This window comes from Neovison vison, chromosome 2 (assembly GCF_020171115.1).
Source record: "Neovison vison isolate M4711 chromosome 2, ASM_NN_V1, whole genome shotgun sequence".
In the NCBI taxonomy this organism is placed as follows: Eukaryota; Metazoa; Chordata; class Mammalia; order Carnivora; family Mustelidae; genus Neogale; species Neogale vison.
Window position 1 is genome coordinate 30,256,111 of NC_058092.1, and position 23,220 is coordinate 30,279,330.

The following is a 23,220-nucleotide window of genomic DNA, read 5'->3' on the forward strand; positions in this document are numbered from 1 at the left end:
CCTACTTTCTCACAATCTCAAAGTGGCTTCTGGACTTTGTTTTTAACCAAAAGCATCTAGTAATTCTAACACCCTCCTCTAGGTAGAGATATGAGAAAACATGCGGGATTAGAGAAGTTTCTGGATTTGGTTTATTTTTGGGTGAGAAAAGGCAGAGGAAGAAAAGCTAGTGAGAGGAAGGGGTAAGTGGTAACCTTGCCAAGGTGCCTCTATTCTCTTTGATAGAATTAAAATGGTTCCTTTCCCCTCAGGCAGCCATATAGTTTACTTGTTTATGTAAGTCATCCTGTTCAATTTGAGGAAGTTAACTGCTCCTGTCTCCAGGGAGTCAGCCCCCCCCACCATACTTAAAAAAAAAAAAAAAAAAGATGCTAGCAGACCCCTCTTTCTTCTCCTGTTTGCTATTAGTTACATTATATTCCTTTGAGTTCTAAAAGCCCAGTGCAGGAATCAGCCTCAAATTTAGCTGATTCTAAATCTCCATGGTTGAGGATTAATAAAGTCTAACTTTTCCTGGAGTCCACCCTCGCTTGGATCTCTGTGCCTTCAGTACAATCCTTGTGTATCTCCCTGCTACCTGTAAGCCAACGTATTAAGATACTTGTTCCTTTGTATCTTAAAAGTTATGATGCAGACTCGATGACTTATCACTTTACTTTCTATTAAAAGTTCATGAATGCTTGACAGAATTAGAATTAGAATCAGAATCAGTCGTTCCCCAGTGTCCTTTCCAGTAAGTCCCAGAAAAGCTTTTGATTAAATATTCAGATCACAGCATGTGTCTATATCAGCAAAAACAGACATTTAGAAATATATTTGCTTGTGTGGTGGTGTGTTTAAAGAGGTAGCCCAAAGTGACTTTCCTTTTTGAAATGTAAAGCCTGGATTGGAACTTAGAAGGAAATGGGCAGTCATGAATTATTCGGCCTATATACTATTTCATATGCAATGAAAAAGTAATTACCATCCAGGAGGAGGCTGCTACTTTGCTTTCCTTGTGCACTGTGGTAATGACATTTCTAAACCGCTAATTGATTAATATTTTAAAAGTTTATCTTCAGTATAGGATTATCTATGATACTTAGAAATCGGAGCCATCTCCGATTTCAATAGCCATAAAATGCATTGAAATAAAAAGAAAAATAAATTGGAAAAGCTTTTTATTTCTGTGAAATAACTTTGGCTCTAGTATCTAATAATTAATTGGGAAGATACCATATTCACTTTATCTGTCAAATTAGATTAGGGGTTTTGTAACTGGAGATTATGGATACCAAAACTTCTGTAGAAGTGCTTAAGAGATTCTTGTACCCATTTATTTTAATTTCAATTTCGAGATGTATTTTATCTATTTAAAGTGTATTTAAAAGGAACACCTATGTTCTCATGTACTACATGCTAGTTGGACATCATCAGAATAAAGTTTCTCCACCATCTCTAAGTATATATTTAAACTGCTTATAAGTGTACATCTTACTAAAAAAATGAAGTTTGTATCTTTTCATCTGGTTTTTTTTTTTTTTAATTGGGTTCTGTTTTTTAAATAGGTTCTGTGCCTGATAAACTCTAGGCAAGGCTCAGTTGTATGGGCTCAGGTGCTTAGTCCTGAGTGGGTAACACATTGGTAGGTGATGACACTGTAATATTGGCTGAGTATGTACTAAAAGTTCTTGTGCTTCTCGTAGCACATTTTTAGTCATATTTACATACTATAAAGAGTGTACACAATTTTAGATATCCAAGTTATTTGACTTTGAAACTATTTCTGCTATTCTTTCAGGCTCTTGTATCCATTTTTTTGAATAATACCCTGAGATTACCAGGCACACTGTGAAACTATTACTGTTTGTTGCTATTCATATGAACCAGCTTATAAAAAAGGGTTCACTGTAATAACGTGCAACATAGAAATAGACTGGATGCTGAGGCTGATATAACTATAATTAATTAATCTCTAATTTTAGTAAAATTACTTGACTGGTTATATCATTTAGCTTTAAAATAAGTAACATAAATTTGAACCCATAAAATTGATTTATACTATTAAACACTGCTTTTATTTGTTTTTTTTTTTTAAAGATTTTATTTATTTATTTGACAGACAGATATAAGAAAGCAAGAGAGGGAGGCAGAGAGAGAGGGGCAAGCAGGCTCCCCGATGAGTAGAGAGCCCGACACGGGGCTCACGGGGCTTGATCCCAGAACCCTGAGATCATGACCTGAGCTGAAGGTAGAGGCTTAACCCATTGAGCCACCCAGGCACCCCTTTAATTGTTTTTTTGAAAAATGTGTTTATATGTTCTATAAGTTGAGTTGCATATAAGATTTGTTTGAAAAAGTGATTATAGAACATAGAATCTTTGGACTATTCATTCTGTTGGTGACTGGGAAATTCTTTTTTAAGTTGGAAGTTGCCTCTTTGTAACTTAGGCACATTAGTCCAAATTCTGCCTGGGAAAGATCAAGTCTACTTTCTCTTCTAGGTGTCAGGCTTGCTTACATTTGAAGGCTGTCTTTGCCAATGAACACTTACCTTTCCATTGACTGTATACGATTTGCTAACTCCTTATTATTCTAGTATTCCTTTGAATAGTTAAATGGATTGTTTTTGCTTGGAAAATTTGGAGGCTAGGTGTACATGTGGAGTGGTGAAGGGAGTACAGCAGAAACGTGGGAAGGAATCACTGATCATATTTCTTCATTTTCCTTATTTGTTTTTTGTTGTTGTTTGTTTTCTTGTTTTGTTTTTTTTTTTTTTTTCTGGGTGTTATGGGTTCACTGATGAGCTCTGGTTACATAAGTACGTGGCTTTTACAACCACGTTCCAAGTCACCTTATCTTCAGTGGATGTAAACAAGATACAGAAAGACACAGACCGTTTGTATTGAAATCATATAATGCCTGTAAGACAACTTTGCGTTCAGTTAGTATTTAGATATATTTTTAAAGATATTATTTATTTGTTTGACAGAGAGAGAGATCACAAGTAGCAGAGAGACAGGTGGAAGCAGGCTCCCTGCTGAGCAGAGAGCCTGATGTGGGGCTCGATCCCAGGACCCTGAGATCATAACCTGAGCAGAAGGCAAGGGCTTAACCCACTGAGCCACTCAGGTACCCCAGTATTTATATTTTTAAATAGCTTTCAATATACCCTGTCTACTCATATTTACATATATTATCTCATTATTCCCAAAACTTACCACTGTTTTAGTTTGTATCTTCATTATTTTTCTCTAGGGCTGTTGAAATAATCAATTTCCCCCATACTCTTCCCCACCCTCACCTGTGGCCTAACTGTTGCCAAAGTTACCTTTCTAAAATAGAGAGCTGTCTGTATTACTCTCCTGCATAAAATCCATCCATGCTTCCTCTCTGCTTTTAGAAGAAAATTCAAACTTTTCAGCATGACGTGAAAGTGTTTTTATGGAGCGCCCTGGCTAACTCTGTGGGTAGAGCATGTAACTCTTGATCTCAGGGTCATGAGTTTTAGCCCCATGTTGGGTGTAGAGATTACTTTAAAAAAAAAAAAAAAAAAGTGTTTTTATGATCTGCCCCCTGCCTATTTCACTAGTTCCATTTCCTCTCCTGACCTTACAAGCACCTAGTACACCAGCCTCGTTTAAAAACTTGTAGATCTCTACCCCAAATGCCTGTACCCTCTTTTCAACTGGACTACTTGATACTTGTCCTTCAAGGTAAGTAGTTAGCGCCTCTGGAAAGCCTTCCCCACTGAGGTGAGAGTTCTTCCTCTGTGTGCCAGCGGCACAATGCTAGTGCTTCTTGCTCAAACCTGGATTGTCAGCTTGCTCTGCTTGTCTCTATTGCTCTCCACTAATTACAGTCTGTTAGACTGTAAGATCTTTAAGAGCAGGGACACTTAACTCATTTCAGTTTCCCAAGTGTCTGGGACAAAATAGCTGTCAGTAAATGTTACTCGAACAAATAAAATGAAAGAATTAAGATAGCACTAGATATAAGCTGTAGCAGGGAACTTGTCTTATTCATTTATGTACTTATAGGGCTTGGCTTAGCTTGACATGTGGTCTAAGGTAGGTGCTCGGTATAGATTAATTGAATTATACGGAGTTGCCCTGTGTTTTAGTTTATTAATATCTCACATTGTGGTAACATAGAACCTTTGAATTTTTGCGTGTTTGCCAAAGGATGGATGTGTCTCTCTCTAGGGTCTTGTTTTCTTTATCTGCAAAATAAGAGTTGGACAGTCCAGTCTCTTAAGGTTCTTTCCATTTCTAACATCCCACTAGGAAAACCAGCTATAATCGCTGGATCTGGACCATATGAAGTACAACCTAAGATTGCATCACCTTTTCTTTTCTCTCTCATCTCTCCCCTCTGTTTCCCCTCTTCTCTCTCCTCCCCTCCCCTCCCCTCTTCTCTTCAGCAGCTCCATCACACTGCTGAGTCTGTTAAACTTAAGATTTGTTATACTTAAGATTTGTTATAAAATGGTCAGTCCTGGTACATGAATTGCTATTATCTCCCCTCTAGACACTGCTGTGCCTTTAGTTTTCTTGAACTAAAGTACAAGACATAAGTATCCTAGTTCCCTTTTGTCCTATGAGATTTTGTATCACTTTTTGAGATTGTTTTGAATGTTTATCCCTCCATTTATGATATTAGCTATGCCTCTTCCATTCATCTTACCTAAAAATTTGTTGTAATAGGCTCTTGATAAATAAATAAATGGCCATGTATCTACTATATCTTTACTCAAATAACTAAACCATTAGCTGTCTTAATCAAGGTGGAGGCTTTGCCTTTTTCTTTCCTTAGCTTTTTTTTCTACATCTGTGCGGTGTGTAGGAAGACCCTTGAACTTGGAGTCAGGAGACCTGGGTTCTAAGTCCTGGCTTTTCTTTCTACCTTTCTTTCTTTTCTTTTTCTTTCTTTCTTTCTTTCTTTTTTTTTTTTTAAGATGTTATGTGTTTATTTGAGAGAGAGGGTGCAAGTGAGAGACAGCAAGCAGAGGGAAAGAGAGAAGCTCCCATTGAGCACGGAGGCCAATGCGGGCTCAATCCCAGAACTCTGAGATCATGACCTGAGCTGAAGGCAAACACTTAACCCACTGAGCCATGCAGTAGCCCCAGTCCTGGTTCTTCTACTGACTACACGAGATGCTAGATGGGTTACTTACTTCCTCTGCACCTTTTCCCAACTGACGAGAAGAATAAAGACTAAGGTCTCTAATTTCCTGTGCTTCTGGCAGTTGATCATCTGGCCTCCACTTGGATGTGGTGACATGGAATTGTGGTTGAGGTTCTGGGTCAGGCTACCTGTGTTACCATCCTACCTCTGCCACTGCTTGCAGATTGACATCAGTCTGTCTGGGTCTGTGCTTCCTTATCCATAAAGTGAGGTTAATAATACTGCATGGTTGTTTTGAGTTAGTTTTTAGAATACATTCTGTACATAGTAAGGACTATATAATTGAGGGATTTGTTTGTTTGCTTGTTTGTTTTTTAGTAATCTTTACCCCCAATGTGGGGCTTGAACTCACAACTGAGTTCAAGGGTCGGATGCTCTTCTGACTAAGCCAGCCAGGCGCCCCAAGGACAGTATAATTGTTTACTATCCTCATGATACTTTTTTCACAAAATATATCATTGAGGACATAGTAATTTCCAATATGCTGCAGGAACAAAATATAAATATTTATCTTTACAGTTGGGAATGAAAAAATGTGAAAAAGCCAGTGTGGGAATATACAAAAAGTTAGTGATATATAATGAATCATTGTCTTACACATTAGAAGGAAAGACTTCTGTGTCCACTTTAATATCCTTAACAGTGGGTGATTCTGGTATTTAAGGAAATAAATGTATAGCTTTGATTTTTTGTGCTATTGTAAGAAAGCCGATAGTTGTAAATTCTCTGATAACTTCTAGCCATGTGTGGAAATATTGGCTTGGATTTCTTTCACTCAACATTTTATTTTTTATTTTTATTTTTTTCCCCTACTCGAGATTTTAAATTCTGCAGGTAGCAGTCAGATTCACTTTTTCCCTGCCTTTAACATTGCTGGAAACCCAGTGACCAATGACATGACTAAAAGTTGGTCAAAAAAGAAGGGGGATGACCTGTGTAATCACTGCTCCGGCCGGTCTCCTCTGAATAATTAAGAGTTGACTGTCTTAATCAAAATCTTGCTGTTAGTGGTAGCTTCCCTTTTGAGGCTCAGGACCTCCTAGGAGGGAAGGCCTGTGTCTCCTGGCAGGTAGACTGACCTTATCCCCAGGACTCTCTCCCCTAACTTCCTCAGTCTGTAATGCCTTTATAGGAAATAGATTCTGCTTGAATGCCAAAGGAGTCAGGAGAAGGCCGCCTTTGATTTACCTTTGCAGACCTTACTCAGGGATGATTATTTTGACTTTCAGACTATGAAGTTATTTAGTATTTCTAGAAGTTACCCCACATATTCATTGGGATATGCCCTAAATCTCTATTTAGCTATAGTCAAATATTTTTATTTTTTAATCTTCCCAGGAATATTCAGCCACCTTAAATATATAGCTCCCCCATGGCAGTGTAGTTATTTTGGATTACGTCCCTCTCAGAAACAGTAGGGTGTAACAGGAGGTGTGGTTTTGGAGCTAGACAAATGGATACATAATCTTGGTCAAGTTGTTTAGTCTTTAAGAAATATTTGTTTATTTCAGAGAGAAAGAGAGAGCTATAACAAGCATGCGTTAGTTCAGGTGGGGGGTGGGGGGTGGCGTGGAGAAGGGCAGGGGGGCCAGGAGACAATTTTAAGCAGGCTCTCTGCTGAGCATGGAGCCAGAGGCAGAGCTCTGTCTCCAGACTCTGAGATTATAACTTGAGCCAAAACCAACAGTCAGATGCTCAACTGACTGCACCACTCAGGTGCCTCCAAGTTATTTAGCCTTTTTAAAGTATTTTCATGTCCAAAATGGAGATGATAATACCTTAGAGAATTGTTGGGATTAGATGAAATTATATTTAAAGTTCTTAGCACATTACTTGTGAACTGAGTTACAGTAAATGCTCAGTTAATTTTAGCTTAGGTTATTAGTGCATTCAAAATGTTTTAGAGACCAGAATATGAAGATAGAAGACACAAGACTCAAGAAACTTAAATCATATAAAGGAAAAATTTACTAAAATATGAATCAGGAAACATTTATTCCTTTTTCTTCTCTCTTCCGTATTTCGTGTGCACTTCTCTTCTCAGGACAAGGTAAATTCTAGGAGGACCCTTCCTTTCCAAGACTGACTAAGAAGAGTCTGATAAAAGGAGCAAACTGAGGAGAGGTATCGCAGGTTATCGGGGTGACTGAGAGAGCTAAGTCAAGGAGAGATGAAGTCAGCCGTGAGTCCTGTTATTACTAAGTAGTAACAGGAATATTAGTTTGTAGTTGGGAGGGATGCCCAGTAGGGAGTGAAGAAAGCTGGCAGGACACTGAGGCAGGTCACAGAGCTTGTGTAAATTGAGTGGTCTGCTAAGCAAGCTCGTTTTTACTCTTTTTCACTTGCAGTCTTTGGAACTAATCTCTGCAAACTTGCTTTCCTGGGTGTTTCTCCCTCCCTGCTTTTAGGAATAGGATTGGAGGTAGCATTAGCCTGAAGAAGTCATTCTATTTAGGGAAGGGGCCAGTGATTAGGCCCTTATCTGCAGTGGGGCCTTTCAGAGTGGTGTGGGGCCCCATCAGAGTGGCAATCCTGCCTTTGACAGAGGCTTGGTTTTTCTAACCCCTGGTTGGGTCAGAAGTGTGAAGAAGCAATAGATGGGCTGGGCCATCCGAATGAAAAAGCCCTTCATTGTGTTCCTTCAACATTCCAGTGTCTGGTACAATTAGCCAGACTCAGAAAACGAGTTGGACAAACAAGCAAGCAGCCCCCAACTGATGGATAAAGGGATCTCTGGCACCGCTGAGTTAAGTGCTGGGACTGTAAAGACAGGGTGGGAGGGTCTGGGAAGAGGTGGGGATTTGGGATGATATTCCTGGCTGGATGAGGGGACAGAATGGAGCAACAAGCAAACAATATTTTTGATGAAATCTGCCCTGCTAATCTACCTGAGAGGCTGGCTGGGGCTGGGCTAACCAGTCAAGTAGGTGGAATCGTTGCAGAGAGACTGTGACTCTTGCCTTTGGGCAGCTGTAAATGTGGGGGAATGGAGCTCCGTTTAGAATCTGGGAAACTCTTGGCAGTAGACAGTGTATGGGATTTACTCCATTATAGTATCTGCCATTGGGGGCCATTCTCAGTTGGTTAACACTTCACATGTACTTCTGCCTGAGAAGAGGCCTGCGAGAGGAGCAGTTTATTGGGCAATGGATGTACTGTTCTTGACTTGGCAGTAAGCCGTTCTACCTTACCAGCTCTTCTGCAACTGTCTAAGATTCACCAGGTCACAAGCTTCTGCTCTGCAAATGGTGGGTAACTCAAAGACCAGCCTCTTTCTACCTGCTCAGGCTTACTCAATAACTTGGCTGCACTTTTTCACAATGAAGCTCCCACCTCTGTATGCTGCTGTCCGTCTGAAAACACTAAGCTGCGGGCACTTTTGAAAAGGATGCTTTTTGCCTTAAGACCTGAACCCCAGTTTTTGGAAGTGCCCTAGGGAGGAGCTTCCTCTCTGACCTCAAGGGGAGGAGGAGGTCATTAGGAAGTGGTGGGTGGAGCCACGACTCTGTACTTCTGCTGTCTCTCTCTGCTCATCGCATAGCCCTTTGGCTATCTATCTCTGTTTACCTCGAAGCCTTTTTTGAGGAGCTGCAGAAGGTGCACGAGTCACTAGCTGGACATTCTTTGGAATACCCTCCTTTTGGGTGGGGTCAGCAGACACAAGAGTACCATGTGGCCTAGTTACCAAGATGAACACGAGTTCAACGCCCACCTGGTTTGCCGCATGTGCTGTATGGGTTAGTATGTGAAGTTTTTTTTCCTTGTCTGGGCCTGTGGATCCCAAATAGCTCCTGTTGTCATTGACTCATAGGAGTATATGGGTTTTGAAGTCTTGGAGGTGTTACAGCCTTTGTGCTTGTTAAAATGTGCTGGGGAATACACGGGTGCCCTACTTCCTGGGGAACTTCTTAAGCTTGTAGTGACTGGCAGTTAAGAGCCTGAGCTTTGGGTGTGGGACTTTTTTATAGAGGCTGAATTCATGCTCATGCTTCTTTTTGCCTGTATCAGGAAACCACTTTTAAGTTATGTTGCATAGTTCTGAGAGTCCAGGGTGTATTTTTAGCAGAAGTTGGTTGGTTACGGAGTCCACCTCTGAGCGGACTGGATGGGGGGGTTGGGAGGGAGGAGTCATGGCCTGGGTTTCCTCTTTCACTTGTTCTCTTCTGCCAGCTATGAGGAGGAAAGAGGGCTCCAGGATGGTCTGAGGACGGGACCTGGGACGGGACGGGGGACCTAAAGAAGAATTGCAGGCTAGGAGGAGTGTTGTGTAGGCTGTGGCTTAGGTTTCCCTGGATAAAGGACAAGAGTTCATTTAAATCATGTTCTGTGACCTTGAGCAAGTGGCCCAGGCTTTTTGGCCCCTGATTTCTTTGGCTTCCAAACTGCAGGGTGCACAGACTGGTGCTGGAATGAGATGTCAGTTCGTCTGTTCTTGGTAAAATAAAAAAGGTAAGGAGAAAGTAGTGTGCCTTTCATAAAAGGAAACTCATTTCAAGACCTGTCCTTTACTGTGATTGTCCTTCCCACTTTTCTGGTGTTAAAATGTCCTTTATTTTATGAAAGAATTTTTCTTAGGTAGTAGTTTGGTTTTAGATTATCCCTCCTTAGCAAAGGAAAAGGTTGACAGCTTTATGTTAGGTTTTCTAATTTATTTTGGAACACTTACTGGTTTGGAAACTCCTGGCTTGATCATCAACTTTGATAATCAAAATAACTTTTGATATTATTTTCTTGAATCTCTAAAGCAGAACAAAATTGTGACCCAAATAGGCAGATTTTTCACTGAAATTGAAATAGCCAGCTATTTTATCAAGGGGAGAGAGCAGAAGAAATCTCAGAAGGGGTGTAGGAGAGCTACAGTTATGATTCTGTCTCCTGACCTCTAGGCCAGTGCTGCCAGATATTTAAGTGCTTTGTGAGAAACAAAGGTGGTATTATAGTAATGTTTGGGGCACATGGAGGGGTGGGTTTCATCTGTTGTTGCCATACCTGCAAGTCTAGCCTTCTATCTTTCTGGTATCATTGAGATTTCCTTCCTGAGATCTAGAGAAGAGAAACTTCTGCATCTGAAAGTGCTTGGAGAAAAAAGGGCCCCTTTTCTCTAACCAACAGAGAAGTTTAAGGAGGTTTAGAATCTTTACTGAAAGTTTGGGGGCAAAAACATTCTCTCTCATCATACCCTGTTTAATCCCCCAAGGGAGGGTGGCCTAATGGGCTCCGGCATCATCTGTCTGCTTGGGGCTCCAGCCCTATAACTAAATGGCTAGATGAGCTAGGGGAATTGCTTGATCTTTCTATGCCTTGGTTTCCTCATTTTTAAAAAGGGGGTTTAGGAGCACCTGGGTGGCTCAGTGGGTTAAAGCCTCTGCCTTCAGCTTGGGTCATGATCTCAGGGTCCTGGGATCGAGCCCCGCATCGGGCTCTCTGCTCAGTGGGGAGCCTGCTTCCTCCTCTCTCTCTGCCTGCCTCTCTGCCTACTTGTGATCTCTGTCTGTCAAATAAATAAATAAAATCTTTAAAAAAAAAAAAGAAAAACAAGGTGTTTTTTAAAAATAAATAAATAATAAAAAGGGGGTTTAAATAGACCTAACTCAGAGTCATTATGAGGAGTACATGATCTTCAAGCCCTTAGCCCAGTGTAAGCTCTGCAGGTGATTTTGATATGACTGGTTCACAGACTGGTATTTGGGAACCATTGACCTAGTCCAAACTCCAAAATTGTAGATGAAACTCAGATTCAAAGAGGGGAGCTGAGTGTTCTGTAAGGTAAGCATTGTAGACTAGAGGCCAGCAAATCCCAAGTTATAGACCTAATTGTGCCCCTGTGTCACTTTATCCCACTTAAGAGGGCTTCTTAGGGCTTGGATTTCTACATCTTTCAGATGATATTTTGAGGATTCTTAAACCTTTAATCTCTTTGTATCTGTGATTTAGCTTTTCTGATAATCTAATGAATATTGAAGAAACTATTGAGTTTCCCCCCCCTCTTCCCTTTGCCTTGTATGCCTCTCCCTCCATCTCTATGGCTCATTTCTCTCACCACCATGCTTACTCCTGGCTTATTTCTTTATCTAACTTCTGTTGTTTACTCTCGGATTCCCAGTAGAGCAAAGAATTATCATTAATAAAGTTCCAGTTTGCCTGAGAAATAGCATAAAACTTTAATTCTGCATTGAAATTTATAGAATTATCACCTCCCTAAACTCCCATTTCTCAGTGTTCACTGAGACATTCTAAGCCCACCAACCCTTGGTGATAGATGCCTGTCATGAACCCCTGTTACAGTTACAGTTTTCACCTCCCTTCTTCCTGTCATTACTCAGGACGATATTGTGTTGCTTTCTAATAATTTCAAGTGTTGGTGATTGATTAAAAGTCCATCACAGACTTGGATTTGAACCGCAATTGTGCTACTAGCTAACTGTGTGACTTTGGGCAAATTATTAATAAGCCTTTTGAGCCTCAATTTGAACTATAAAAATAAGAATAAATAGTGTGTGCTTGGTAGATTGTGAGGACTGAGTCGAATACTAAATGAAACAGGCCTTGCACAGTGCCTGACGCAGAGTAAACACGCTATCTAGGTCTGTCTTATCTCCCAGAATTGACTTATATATGTTTGAGGATAGGAATCATTTATAATTTTGGTGCCATTGTATATTTTTGGTAAGCACAGTTAATTGCTTGATCTCTGTCTATGTATCTGTCTTTTCCCCCCCTTCCTCCCTCCCTTTCTTCCTTCTTGAAGTATAGTTGACATATAATGTTAGATTTGGATGTATGATTCAATAAGTTTATACATTCTGTCTCACCACAAATGTATCTACCATCTGTCACCATATGCTATTACAATATTATTGACTATATTGCCTGTGCTGTACCTTTGATTCCCATGACTTACTCATGGAAGTAAATAGAAGCCTGTATCTCGCATTCCTCTTTGCCCATTTTGCCCATACCCCTCCCCCTCTCCCCTCTGGCAGCCATCAGTTTGTCTTCTGTATGGGTCTGTTTCTTCAGCCTCTTTTCTTTGAGCTTACATGAAGTAGTGCAAAGTCTTCTGGGTCCAGATGTGACAAGAAGAATTTAGGAAAGCTGTAACTGTAGTTGGGACATCTGAATGGAAATCCCTGCTCCTTACTGAAAAGCAGCCTTTTAATTATCATTTGGGAATACTTAGTCTGACTTTGAAAATACCATCTTAAAGTGTCCTTGTAGATACAACGTTGGTGCATAATGGGCTTTCAGTATATATTTGTTAAATGAATGAGTATTCTTGAGTACCCATTATTTTCTTAAATGTTGGTTTAAAAAAAGAGATTTATTTATTTATGTATTTATCTGACAGAGAGAGACATAGCAAGAGAGGGAACACAAGCAGGGGGAATGGGAGAGGGAGAAGGAGGCTTCCCGCCAAGCAGAGAGCCCGATGTATGGCTCAGTCCCAGGACCCTGGGATCATGACCTGAGCCTAAGGGAGATGCTTAACAACTGAGCCACCCCAAATGTTGGTTTTTTTAAGGAAATTTAAAACATGGTCTTGACTCTAAAGAGCTGAAGATAAATAGGATTTACACAGAGAGGTATGTAACAATAGGTTTTATATGCTTCGTGTCAAGTAAAGTGAATAAACACAGGCACCTGCAGGCATCTAGAAGTGGCTGGCATAGGTGGAAAGATGTAAAGGGAGAAGCGGGACTTCAGCTGGACCCTCTAAGGAGTCTCTAACTTAGATAACCCAAAATGAGGGAGATATTCTGGTAGGGACAACAGAGACAAGAATTTGCAAGTTATGTTTCGAAACAATGATATCAGAATGACCCAGGTGAGTCATGCTGGGGAGAGCCCAAAGATAAAGTTGGAAGAGTAGATTATAAATTTCTTCAGGTCAGAGGCCAGATATTTATTTCCTTCAACTACCTAACACACAGGGAATAAAAACCAGAATTTAATTTCAAAGGGTTATAACAGACTATGGAAACAAAGGACCTGGACTTGGTCTTCTGGGAGCCAGTAAAGGATTTTTGAGTAGAGGGATGATACGGGCAAAGTGGTGATTTTGGAAGATAAGTTGAGATAGGCTGTCTGGTGTACTTCCCACAGCCACACCTGTCAACTGTTAGCTTCAAATCTGTAGCCTCAATTCTGCCTGCTCTTCTGAACTCTAGACCTAACATTCCAACTGCCAGCAAGAAGGTCTGCTAACACCTCATTTTTCTTCTACTTAACTCAACCTACCCAACACCCAATCTATACCTCCTAGTTTCCTAATCTTATGATAATACTCCTTCCAGTTGCTGGAAACATTAGGTAACTAACATTTATATATTTATATTTTTTTAAGATTTTATTTATTTATTTGACAAAGAGAGATCACGAGTAGGCAGAGAGTCAGGCAGAGAGAGAGTGAGAAGCAGGCTTCCCACTGAGCAGAGAGCCCGATGTGGGACCTTGGGATCAAGGCCTGAGCAGAAGGCAGAGGCTTAGAGCCACCCAGGCGCCCCGGTGACCAACATTTATTGACTAGAAACAATAGAATTATTTTGAACCTTCCCTTTCCTTCTTAACGCATCTAGTCAATATTTAAGAGCTATTGTTTCTGCTTCTACATTATCTTATGGATCTGCCTGCCCTCTTTATATCCTTACTGTCTCTGCTCTAGTTCTTACTCCTAGATTTCTTTCTTGGTTTGTCATAGTAGACCTCTAGCTGGTTCTTGTACCCCTTAGTGTCTCTCTGCTGCAGACTGGCCTTCGGTCCAATGCCAGATTTATCTCTTCAAAACACCTTCTGCTTCAAAAAATCTTGGGGTGGGGGTGGCTCAGTCGTTAAGCATCTGCCTTTTGGCTCAGGTCATGATCCCAGGGTCCTGCAATCAAGCCCCGCATTGGGCTCCCTGCTTGGTGGGAAGCTGGCTTCTCGCTCTCCCACTTCCCCTGCTTGTGTTCCCTCTCTTCGCGGTTTCTCTCTCTGTCAAATAAATACATAAAATCTTAAAAAAAAAAAAAATCTTAGGGCGCCTGGGTAGTACAGTTGGTTAAGTGTCCAGTCTTGTTTTCGGCTCAGGTTGTGATCTCAGGGTCATGAGATGGAGCCTTGTGTCCGGCTCCATACTTGGTGCAGTCTGCTTGAGACTTTGTATCCATCTCCCTCTATCCCTTGCCTTGCTTATGTTCTCTCTGTCTTTCTCAAATAAGTAAATCTTTTAAAAGTCTCGTGGTGTCATTTTATTTACTGAATTAAGTAGATGCTCCTCTAGTTTTTTGCAGTGATTTAACCTCATGTGACCTTATAAGACTCCTTTTTCATTTAATTGCTAAGTGTATGCTGTGCATAGCTATGCTACTCCCTGAAACACATCCTGTATACTTACATTTCTCTGAATTGCTGCTCATACTTCTTTTTCAGTTTTGAATTCCTTAACTCCTTTTCATGCTGCTCAAATCCTAATTGTTATCCAAGGTTTGGTGCAAACACCATGCCATGCCTTCCATGAACTCTTCTCCTACCCTTCTGTCAGAATTAATCAACTGTGGTTATCAACATCATTTTATGTAGCTTGTATCTGGTGTGTTATTTGCTTGATATTATTGTTAATTATTTATATATTGGTGCTTGCCACTAGGTTGCAAATTTCAAGGAACAGGCCTATTCTATTTGTCTTCTCTGTCAGCTCACATATCTCATTTTTAAATTTCCAGGAGGTTGGTGCTTCTTGGGCTTTTTCTTCTTCTCCTCCTCCTCCTCTTTTTTTTTTTTTTTTTTAGATTTTATTTATTTATGAGAGAGAGAGAGGAAGCCCAAGCACATCAGTAGAGGGAGGGGCAGAGGGAGAGAGAGATGCAGACTCCCTGCTGAACTGGGAGCCTGATGACCTGGGACTTGACCCCAGGACCCTGAGATCGTGACCTGAACCAAAGGCAAACGCTTACCGACTGAGCCAGCCAGGTGCCCCATTGGGCTTCTTGAACCATTTGTGATTTTTCTGTGGCCCTAAGGGAAACAAGCAGAAGTTCTTCTTTTATTTGCTTTTGATTATAATGATTTATAATGCACTGGGATTGTGTTACCGACTATGTTGGATTAGAACACAGAACTTTGCACCTCAAATGGAGGCTTTAATTCCAACTCTAGGCCCATTCTCAAATTGCTCCTAGTAGAGTAGGGCAGATAGACAAGTAAACAATAATACCTTGCAATGAGCACAAGAGAAAGATCACCTAAACCAGTGTGTGTAAGGGATAGGAAAAGCTCCTGGAGGAAGCGATGGTTGAGTTGAATACAGAGCAAGGAGTAGACAGACAAGGGCAAGAATATTCAGCAAGGCTGAAAGTTAGAATTTTTATGAAAGGGTAGAGAAGGATGAGTGGCAGGCAGGCATCACATCATAATGGGTCTTAGATGCCAAGGTAAAAAGTTATAATATTATCCTGAATGGAGGCATCAGGCTTTGGAATCCAATGGAGCTGAGTTCAAATTTAGCTTCTTGACCTACCTTGTCACCCCAGACAGATTACTTAACCTCTCTGTGCTTTATCTTTCCAATTAAATAATGTCTAGCTTTCAGGGTTGTTGAGCATTAGAAATGATGTATGTAAGTCATGTAGCACATAAGCAGGTATTCAGTAAATGTTAACTATTAATATTAATAGGAGGGTAAGGAGTCACTGAAGGATTTTAAGGCAGACAATAACAAGATCAGTTTTGGTAGGAAGATTGCTGGCAGCATTGAAAAGGATGGTATCTTAGTTTGGGAGGTGAGGAAATGGAGACAGCATTGTTATCATACTTGTTAAGGAAGCCAAGAAGAAAGGAAAGAGAGAAGTTAAAGATATACAAACTAGGGAATAATTGTTGGATTAAGGTTCCCAAAAGAAGGGAAGAGGTGGGATCCAGATTCTAGGTGGAAGGACTTGCCTAAGTTACCAAAGAACATATCTGCAGGTGAATCTAATACAGAGAAAATTAGGGTACATAGTGGTTGCTTAATGGACTGTAATGGTCTTAATAAAAGTTGGAAACAGGTATTAAATCCTTCTAATTAAGTAACCCTCCCCCATTATTCATTGGTGTCTCAGTATGTTCAATCTTAGAATTTCCCAGTGGGCAGTTGGGTTCTTTTTTGGCAGTTCATAGCCTTTTGTAGGGCCAAGTTTATAAGAAGCATCAAAGAATATGGCCTTTTAAAAATTGACTGGGATCTCTTTGAAAACTCTACCTCCAGTGTTAGTTAGGTAGAAAGATCTTTGCTGGGCCTGGAATTAAATTAGGGATTTATGTGTAGGGAGCCAAACCTAAAACTTTTTAAAAAGTTTGGAAGTCTGAGCTGTTTGGAGCATTCTGAAAGTTTAATAGTTAAAAGTTGCTCTTTGGCTTTTGTAATGAATTTCTTTGCTAAAATATTATGATCTTAAACCCCAGCACTGCAATTTCTATCTGCTTGTCTTTTTTTTTTTTTTTAAGATTTTTATTTATTTATTTGACAGACAGAGATCACAAGCAGGCAGAGAGGCAGGCAGAGAGAGAGGAAGGGAAGCAGGCTCCCTGGTTTGCAGAGAGCCTGATGTGGGGCTCCATCCCAGGACACCAGGATCATGACCTGAGCCGAAGGCAGAGGCTTTAACCCACTGAGCCACCCAGGCGCCCCTTTATCCTCTTGTCTTAATGCTTAAATCAGGAAAGAACTTGCATATACTTGATGGGTCTGGGACGAAGGATCCTGAAAAAGGATTCTTTAGCTTTGGGGGCACAGTTGTTCCATAAAAACCCTTTTCTAAGGAACTTACAGCTCAGCTCTAGGGCAGGCTACCTGGTCTTGAGAAGTGCTTGTAATCATGTTGCCATTAGTAGTTATGCTCAGAATAGATACTTGGACCTCTTGCTGTTGTATTAGAAGTCTGTTTTTTAGTTACTGGAAACATAGTAAGATGGAGTGTCCATTGTGCCCGTTGCATCTTCAGGTCTAAAATAAAGCAGGCAGTAGAGTGAAAAGAAATCCCATGAATTCACCTTTTCTTTATATATACATATACATACATATACATGTGTATTTATATATATACACATATACATACATACTTATACATATATAAACATATACATACATGTATATATATCTCCCCAACACAGAGCTTGAACTCACGACCCTGAGATCAAGACCTGAACTGAGATCAAGAGTCAGATGCTTAACCGACTGAGCCACCTGGTACCTCCTGCTCCTTCTTTAAAATGTTGGTTAGTTTAAAAGGAAATTTGTTAACTTTTTGTTTTCCGTCTCTTATTTAACCTGTCATGGTAAACACATTTAACTTTTATAATAAAAAATTCTGAAAAGAAAAATAGCTAGGAAAACTTGTGTCTCTAGAGTGAGACTTTTGTAAAACTGGCAATGGTCATTCTTGGTTATGAAGGTACTAATGTAGTGAGGCAGAATGGGTTTGGTAGTGGTGAAATGTAGAGGGGCACAGCTTTTAGTTGGCTTTAATTTTGTTTTCACATTGTGGCTGCATGTTTCGGCACACAGGTGACACTTACTGGGGTGCTGGGGTTTTTTACATACTGGACTGTTTTCTCCATAGGGGAATTCAGCTCTGATTTCATTCTGTGTGTTTCATTAGCCAGTCTTCTAATCATATATTGACCACTCAAGAAAGTTTTTGTTTTTGGGCGCCTGGGTGGCTCAGTAGGTTAAGCCGCTGCCTTCGGCTCAGGTCATGATCTCAGGGTCCTGGGATCGAGTCCCGCATCGGGCTCTCTGCTCAGCAGGGAGCCTGCTTCCTCCTCTCTCTCTCTGCCTGCCTCTCTGCCTACTTGTGATCTGTCTCTGTCAAATAAATAAATAAAATCTTTAAAAAAAAAAGAAAAAAAAAGTTTTTGTTTTTGTTTTAGGTCATATCCTGAAGAGCTGTAGCTGTTAGCAGCATTGGGAGATACAAAAAGTAAAGCATAATCTCTTTCCTTAGGAGTTAGTGATCTTATTGGTGATGTAAGAATAAGCATATTAAAAGTTGAGGACTCCATATTATTATATAAGTGCTGATTGAGTGATTAGCATGGGAAGTGCCATAAAAATTTGTAGGACAAAGAGACTGTTGAGACCTGGAGTTGTCAGGAGAGGCTGCCAAAGTAATTTTTCTCAAGCACACATCTGATCATGTTTTCTCTTATTTAAAATTTTTCAAAGCTTTTTCTTAGCTTTTCCTACCAATTTCTTAGTGGTAAAGTTTGGACTTACTAGCTTATAAGAAAGGTCATGATCGGGGCGCCTGGGTGGCTCAGTGGGTTAAAGCCTCTGCCTTCAGCTCGGGTCATGATCCCAGGGTCCTGGGATCGAGCCCCACATCGGGCTCTCTGCTCTGCAGGGAGCCTGCTTCCTCCTCTCTCTCTCTGCCTGCCTCTCTGCCTACTTGTGATCTCTGTCTGTCAAATAAATAAAATCTTTAAAAAAAAAAAAAAAGAAAGAAAGAAAGGTCATGATTTGGCCCATGGCATCCTATCTAGTTTTAAGTCTCTCCACTACCTAATACACATCCTGTCTTTCAACCATCCTTGATTCTGTGCACTTCTCTGAACATAAGCGCCTGATTGTCTCCATGAATTTGCATTAGGTGAAATTTGCATGTAGTAGCTTTGTCCCTTCCCTTTAATTCTTCACTAACTTCTCATCTCTTAAGGTTTCGTTAGACTTACTGCTCTGGAAACTTTGACTAACTGCCCATGTGTCCCTCTCCTGTTCAGGTAGCTTAACCATTTTTCTTCTGTTCTTGAGCACTCTGTGCTTAGCTCTGTTTATAGCATGTATCAAACTGCACTGAAGTTATTTCTTTTCTCTGCTAGACTGTCATCTATTTTATTTTATTATTTTTTTATAAAGTAGTCTCCACATCCAACATGGGACTTGAATGCATGACCCCAAGATTAGGAATTGTGTGTTCCATCAACTAAGCCAGTCAGGTGCCTCAACTGTCATCTCTTTTAAAGATAGAGACTGTGACTTTGGTATCTATTTTTTCTTTTTAAATATTTTATTTATTTATTTGAGAGAGAGCAAGGGAAACCATGAGCTGGGTGGGGAGTGACTTTGGTATCTATCATCAGAGTCAAACACAGGCTCTTCCAAACATGTAGGTCCTTAATAAAGATGTATTCAGGGGTGCCTGGGTGGCTCCATGGGTTAAACCTCTGCCTTTGTCTCAGGTCATGATCTCAGGGTCCTGGGATCGCGCCCCGCATCAGGCTCTTTGCTCAGCAGGGAGCCTGCTTCTCCATATCTCTCTCCCTGCCTCTCTGGCTATTTGTGATCTCTATCTGTCAGATAAATAAAAAAAATCTTAAAAAAAAAATAGATGTATTCAAAGAAGAAATGAATGAATGAATGAGCTAGATTTTAAAAAGTAAACAGTATTTGGGGTGCCTGGATGGTTCAGTTGGTCGGGCATCCAACTCCTAATTTTGGCTCAAGTCATGATCTTGGGGTCGTGGGATCAGGCTCCACGTCAGGGACTATGCTCAAATAAATAAATAAAATCTTTTAAAAAAGGAGTAAGTACTACTTGTAGAGAGAGAGAGAGTGGCATGCCGTGAAGAGAAAATAGTGTGAGCAGTGTCAGTGATGTAGATGAGACTGCAGTTGTAAGCTGATTCTCATTCAGTCTGTAGATGACACAGGCTTGGAAAGGATAATGAAGATGTTGGATAATTGAATCAGCATCTAAAAATCTCAAAATATGGTGGGATGACAGTGCTCAAATCTAATAAAAATCCTGGCTTTGAATACTTGCAGGGCTCTACTAGGTGAAAGGTAGCCTGGGGCTCTGCGGTGGCTCGTGGAGTCACTCATGGGGTCATGATCCCAGAGTTCTGGGATCAGGCCTGCATAGGGCTTCAGCCCCAAATCGGGCTCCCTGCGCAGCGGGAAGTCTGCTTCTCCCTCTGCCCCTCACCCCACTCTCTCTCTCTCAAGTAAATACATCTTTAAAAAAAAAAATGTGCAAGGTAGCCTACACTTAAAAAAAAAATTCTAACAGTTCCAAATGAGAGCCAGTAGGGAGAATTTATAAGGAAGCAAATGATGTCATATTTATAGAACTATTAAACTGATATATTGCCTTAGGAGTAGTGAATTCTCTATTAAGTTTTAAGTATCAGGAATATTATAGAATTGTGCAGGATTTGGGCAGACCTTTCAACCCTAAACAGATGATTCTTTGTTGTTGAAGGGAATCATGTTTCAGCAGGGAACAAGACTAGATAACTAACTCTAATTCCTAAATTAGAGTTATAAAGTAGCAAGAGAGCACTATATAGTACTATATAGTAGCAAAAGAGCACTGTTCCTTGCAAAGCAGGAAAAGATTTAAGGCTAAAAAGAAGGATGTGAAATTAAGAGCAAAGACAGGGATGAGGTAGCACTGAATGTCTATGAACTCAGAAATGTGAGTAGGTAGTACTGGAAGTGGAGAGAGTCAGCATTGTTTGAACAGCAGCTGTGCAGCTCTTACTAGGCAGTCAGTCAGAGGGGAGTGACTGGGCAGTAGGGAGGGAAGACCTCAATGATGTTTGTGAAGATTACTAGTGAACCAGAGTTATTTGATTCTGCCACTTTCTTCTGAAATGCTCCCTGACATGGAGAAAAAAATGGAAGAGTTGAGCAGTGGTGGTAATTCAGGTTCCCAGATTGTCATGGTGAACTTAGTGGTGGAAGGTTAGGCAGGTGACAGCTCCTGGGGGATTAGTGATGGCAGCTTTAATTGCTTAACTGGGATGTCTAGCGCAGACCAGGATAAGCTTAGATGCTTTTAATAAAAGGGATAAAATAAGAATGGAGTGATAAAGCTTGGGAATGATTAGGATGACTGTGTTTGAAGCAGGAATGCGTGACAGTGTGGTGGCTGGATATGAACCGGAGATGAAGTCAGTTGTGGATGATGCCAGAGGATGCGTGTGGAGATAGTAAATGTGAACTAAGTTGTTGGGAGGTTAAGGTAGATTTGCCATGTGGAGGAGGGCAGGCACCAGGGAGTGGTCGATGACAGTGAGCATGATTTGAGCAAGATAATTAGGGGGGTGGCATAGGCTTCAAATAGAAGAAAAGGAGCAGGGCTGATGGATCATTGGTCTGGAAGTGCTCTGGGAATTGGCAGATGTGGGAGAAAGGGAGTCCTCTGCAGGATCAGGCCTTTGGAATAGTGATTCCCAAGTATTGGCAGTCATGTTTTTGTGAATGGGATGCACAAAACTGAGAATGGAGAGTATGCCTACAAAGAAGTGGCTCTGTAGGACTTACGAGAAGGAAGAGCTGGGGCAGGTGTGCAGTGGGTTAAACTGAGCAGCTTTCTGGGGTTGCCTGGTTGGTAATGGCTGCTGCGGAAATGGGAGCTAGGGGTAGAAACCGGAACGGAGCAGGAGAGGGTCGGGGAGCAGAGCACTGCTCTGACAGAACCATAAGTGAAGAGGGAGATGATGGAACCTCCGTAGTATGAGTGGCCCAAATGCCAAGTCCCCTCAACCTCTTCTGCGGGTGGTGTTCACAACTTTGGCTTTTTGGAGGTTGCTTTGGGGGAAGTAGAGACTCATCCACTCTCCAGATTATGAAGCTAAAGAGACTTTGCCATGGCATGGTTTTTGAGGCTTATGATTCTGTCTAATCTATAAAGTGGCAAGATGGTCAGGACAGAAGAGGAAGTTCAGACAGGCCAAATTTTCCCAGCAACACGGGTGTGTGGAAACTGTCTCCACGGTCCACAGAGAAGCTGGGCTGTGGATGAAGCAGGGGTAGGGGAACTTATCCGGGCCGTGCTAAGCCAATGCCTTCTCTGTGTTTGCTTTACAGATGAACGGGACCGTGTTCAGAAGAAGACATTCACCAAGTGGGTCAACAAGCACCTGATGAAGGTAGGACTCCTTGGTAGCTGCTGCCCCAGCACCTCTGGCTGCACCTAAGCTGGATCTGTCAGTCCTTCTCTCAGAGAGTTCAGATTGCTTGTCATGTGCTTGATGCAGATACACATGTGACTTTTTAAAAATAACTAACATAGTCATAACCGTGTGGAAACTTGTACTGATCAGTTTCTTGGAGAGGATAGTAAGAAATGCCATTACCTCAGAACATGAAGGTTGAGGGTACCAGGGGGTGATTCCTGGATTCAAAGAATACTTTGTTCCAGCTTTACAAATTATTTTATAAGCTCCCTTCTTTATTTTCATTTCTAGATCTGATTACTGTGTAAAGATGGGGCAGAGTGGCTTTTGTTCTTTATCTTTAAGTGCACAAATCTTAAATGTTTGGTTTAAGCTATTTTTACATGTGTATTTACACTGTAAACATCATGCAGTGTAAAACTCAGAACACTTCCAGAACGGCTAGGGTTGGGGGAAGATTTTATTGTCTTTAAGTAGAGGAGAAACCAAGGCAGAGACATGTTAAAAGCCCACCTAAGGATAAGCAGTATGACTAATATGGCAGTCCAGATTTGAAAATAACATTTTTGAATAGTATATCATAATTACTCAAATACTTTACATAATTTTGAGTTATATTGATTACTGCTCTGGGAAAGGTCACCAGTGACTTCTTTTTTTTTTTTTTAAAGATTTTATTTATTTATTTGAGAGAGAGAGACAGTGAGAGAGAGCATGAGCGAGGAGAAGGTCAGAGGGAGAAGCAGACTCCCCATGGAGCTGGGAGCCCGATGTGGGACTCGATCCCGGGACTCCAGGATCACGCCCTGAGCCGAAGGCAGTCGTCCAACCAACTGAGCCACCCAGGCGTCCCCGCCAGTGACTTCTTAATTGCCATGTCCAGTAGCCTAGTTTTATCTTCCTCTTATTTGGTTTCTCTACAGTATCTGATACTGCTGACTAACTTAATATCCCTTAAAACCCTCTCTTATGTTGACTTCTGAACACTGATTTTTCCTGAATTACCTCTTTCCTCTTGCTTGCTTGTTTGCTTTCTTTCTTCCTTTCTTTCTCTCTTTCAAGATTTTATCTGTTCATTCATGAGAGACAGAGGCAGAAGCTGAGGGAAAAGTAGGCTCCCAAAGGAGCAGGGAG

General features: G+C 41.0%; 1 protein-coding gene across 21 annotated transcripts in view; it reads left to right on the forward strand.

Moving 5' to 3' along the window:
- Positions 1-23,220, forward strand: part of MACF1 (microtubule actin crosslinking factor 1) — a 340,165-nt gene that overhangs the window by 106,124 nt on the left and 210,821 nt on the right. For 20 of the 21 annotated variants that reach the window (XM_044237864.1, XM_044237868.1, XM_044237866.1 and 17 more), the window contains exon 2: positions 21,998-22,059. In XM_044237864.1, the coding sequence (XP_044093799.1) occupies positions 21,998-22,059 (62 nt within the window). Of the gene's footprint in view, positions 1-8,818; positions 8,904-21,997; positions 22,060-23,220 lie in introns of those variants that run through there. The other variant, XM_044237872.1, reaches the window with a different exon arrangement.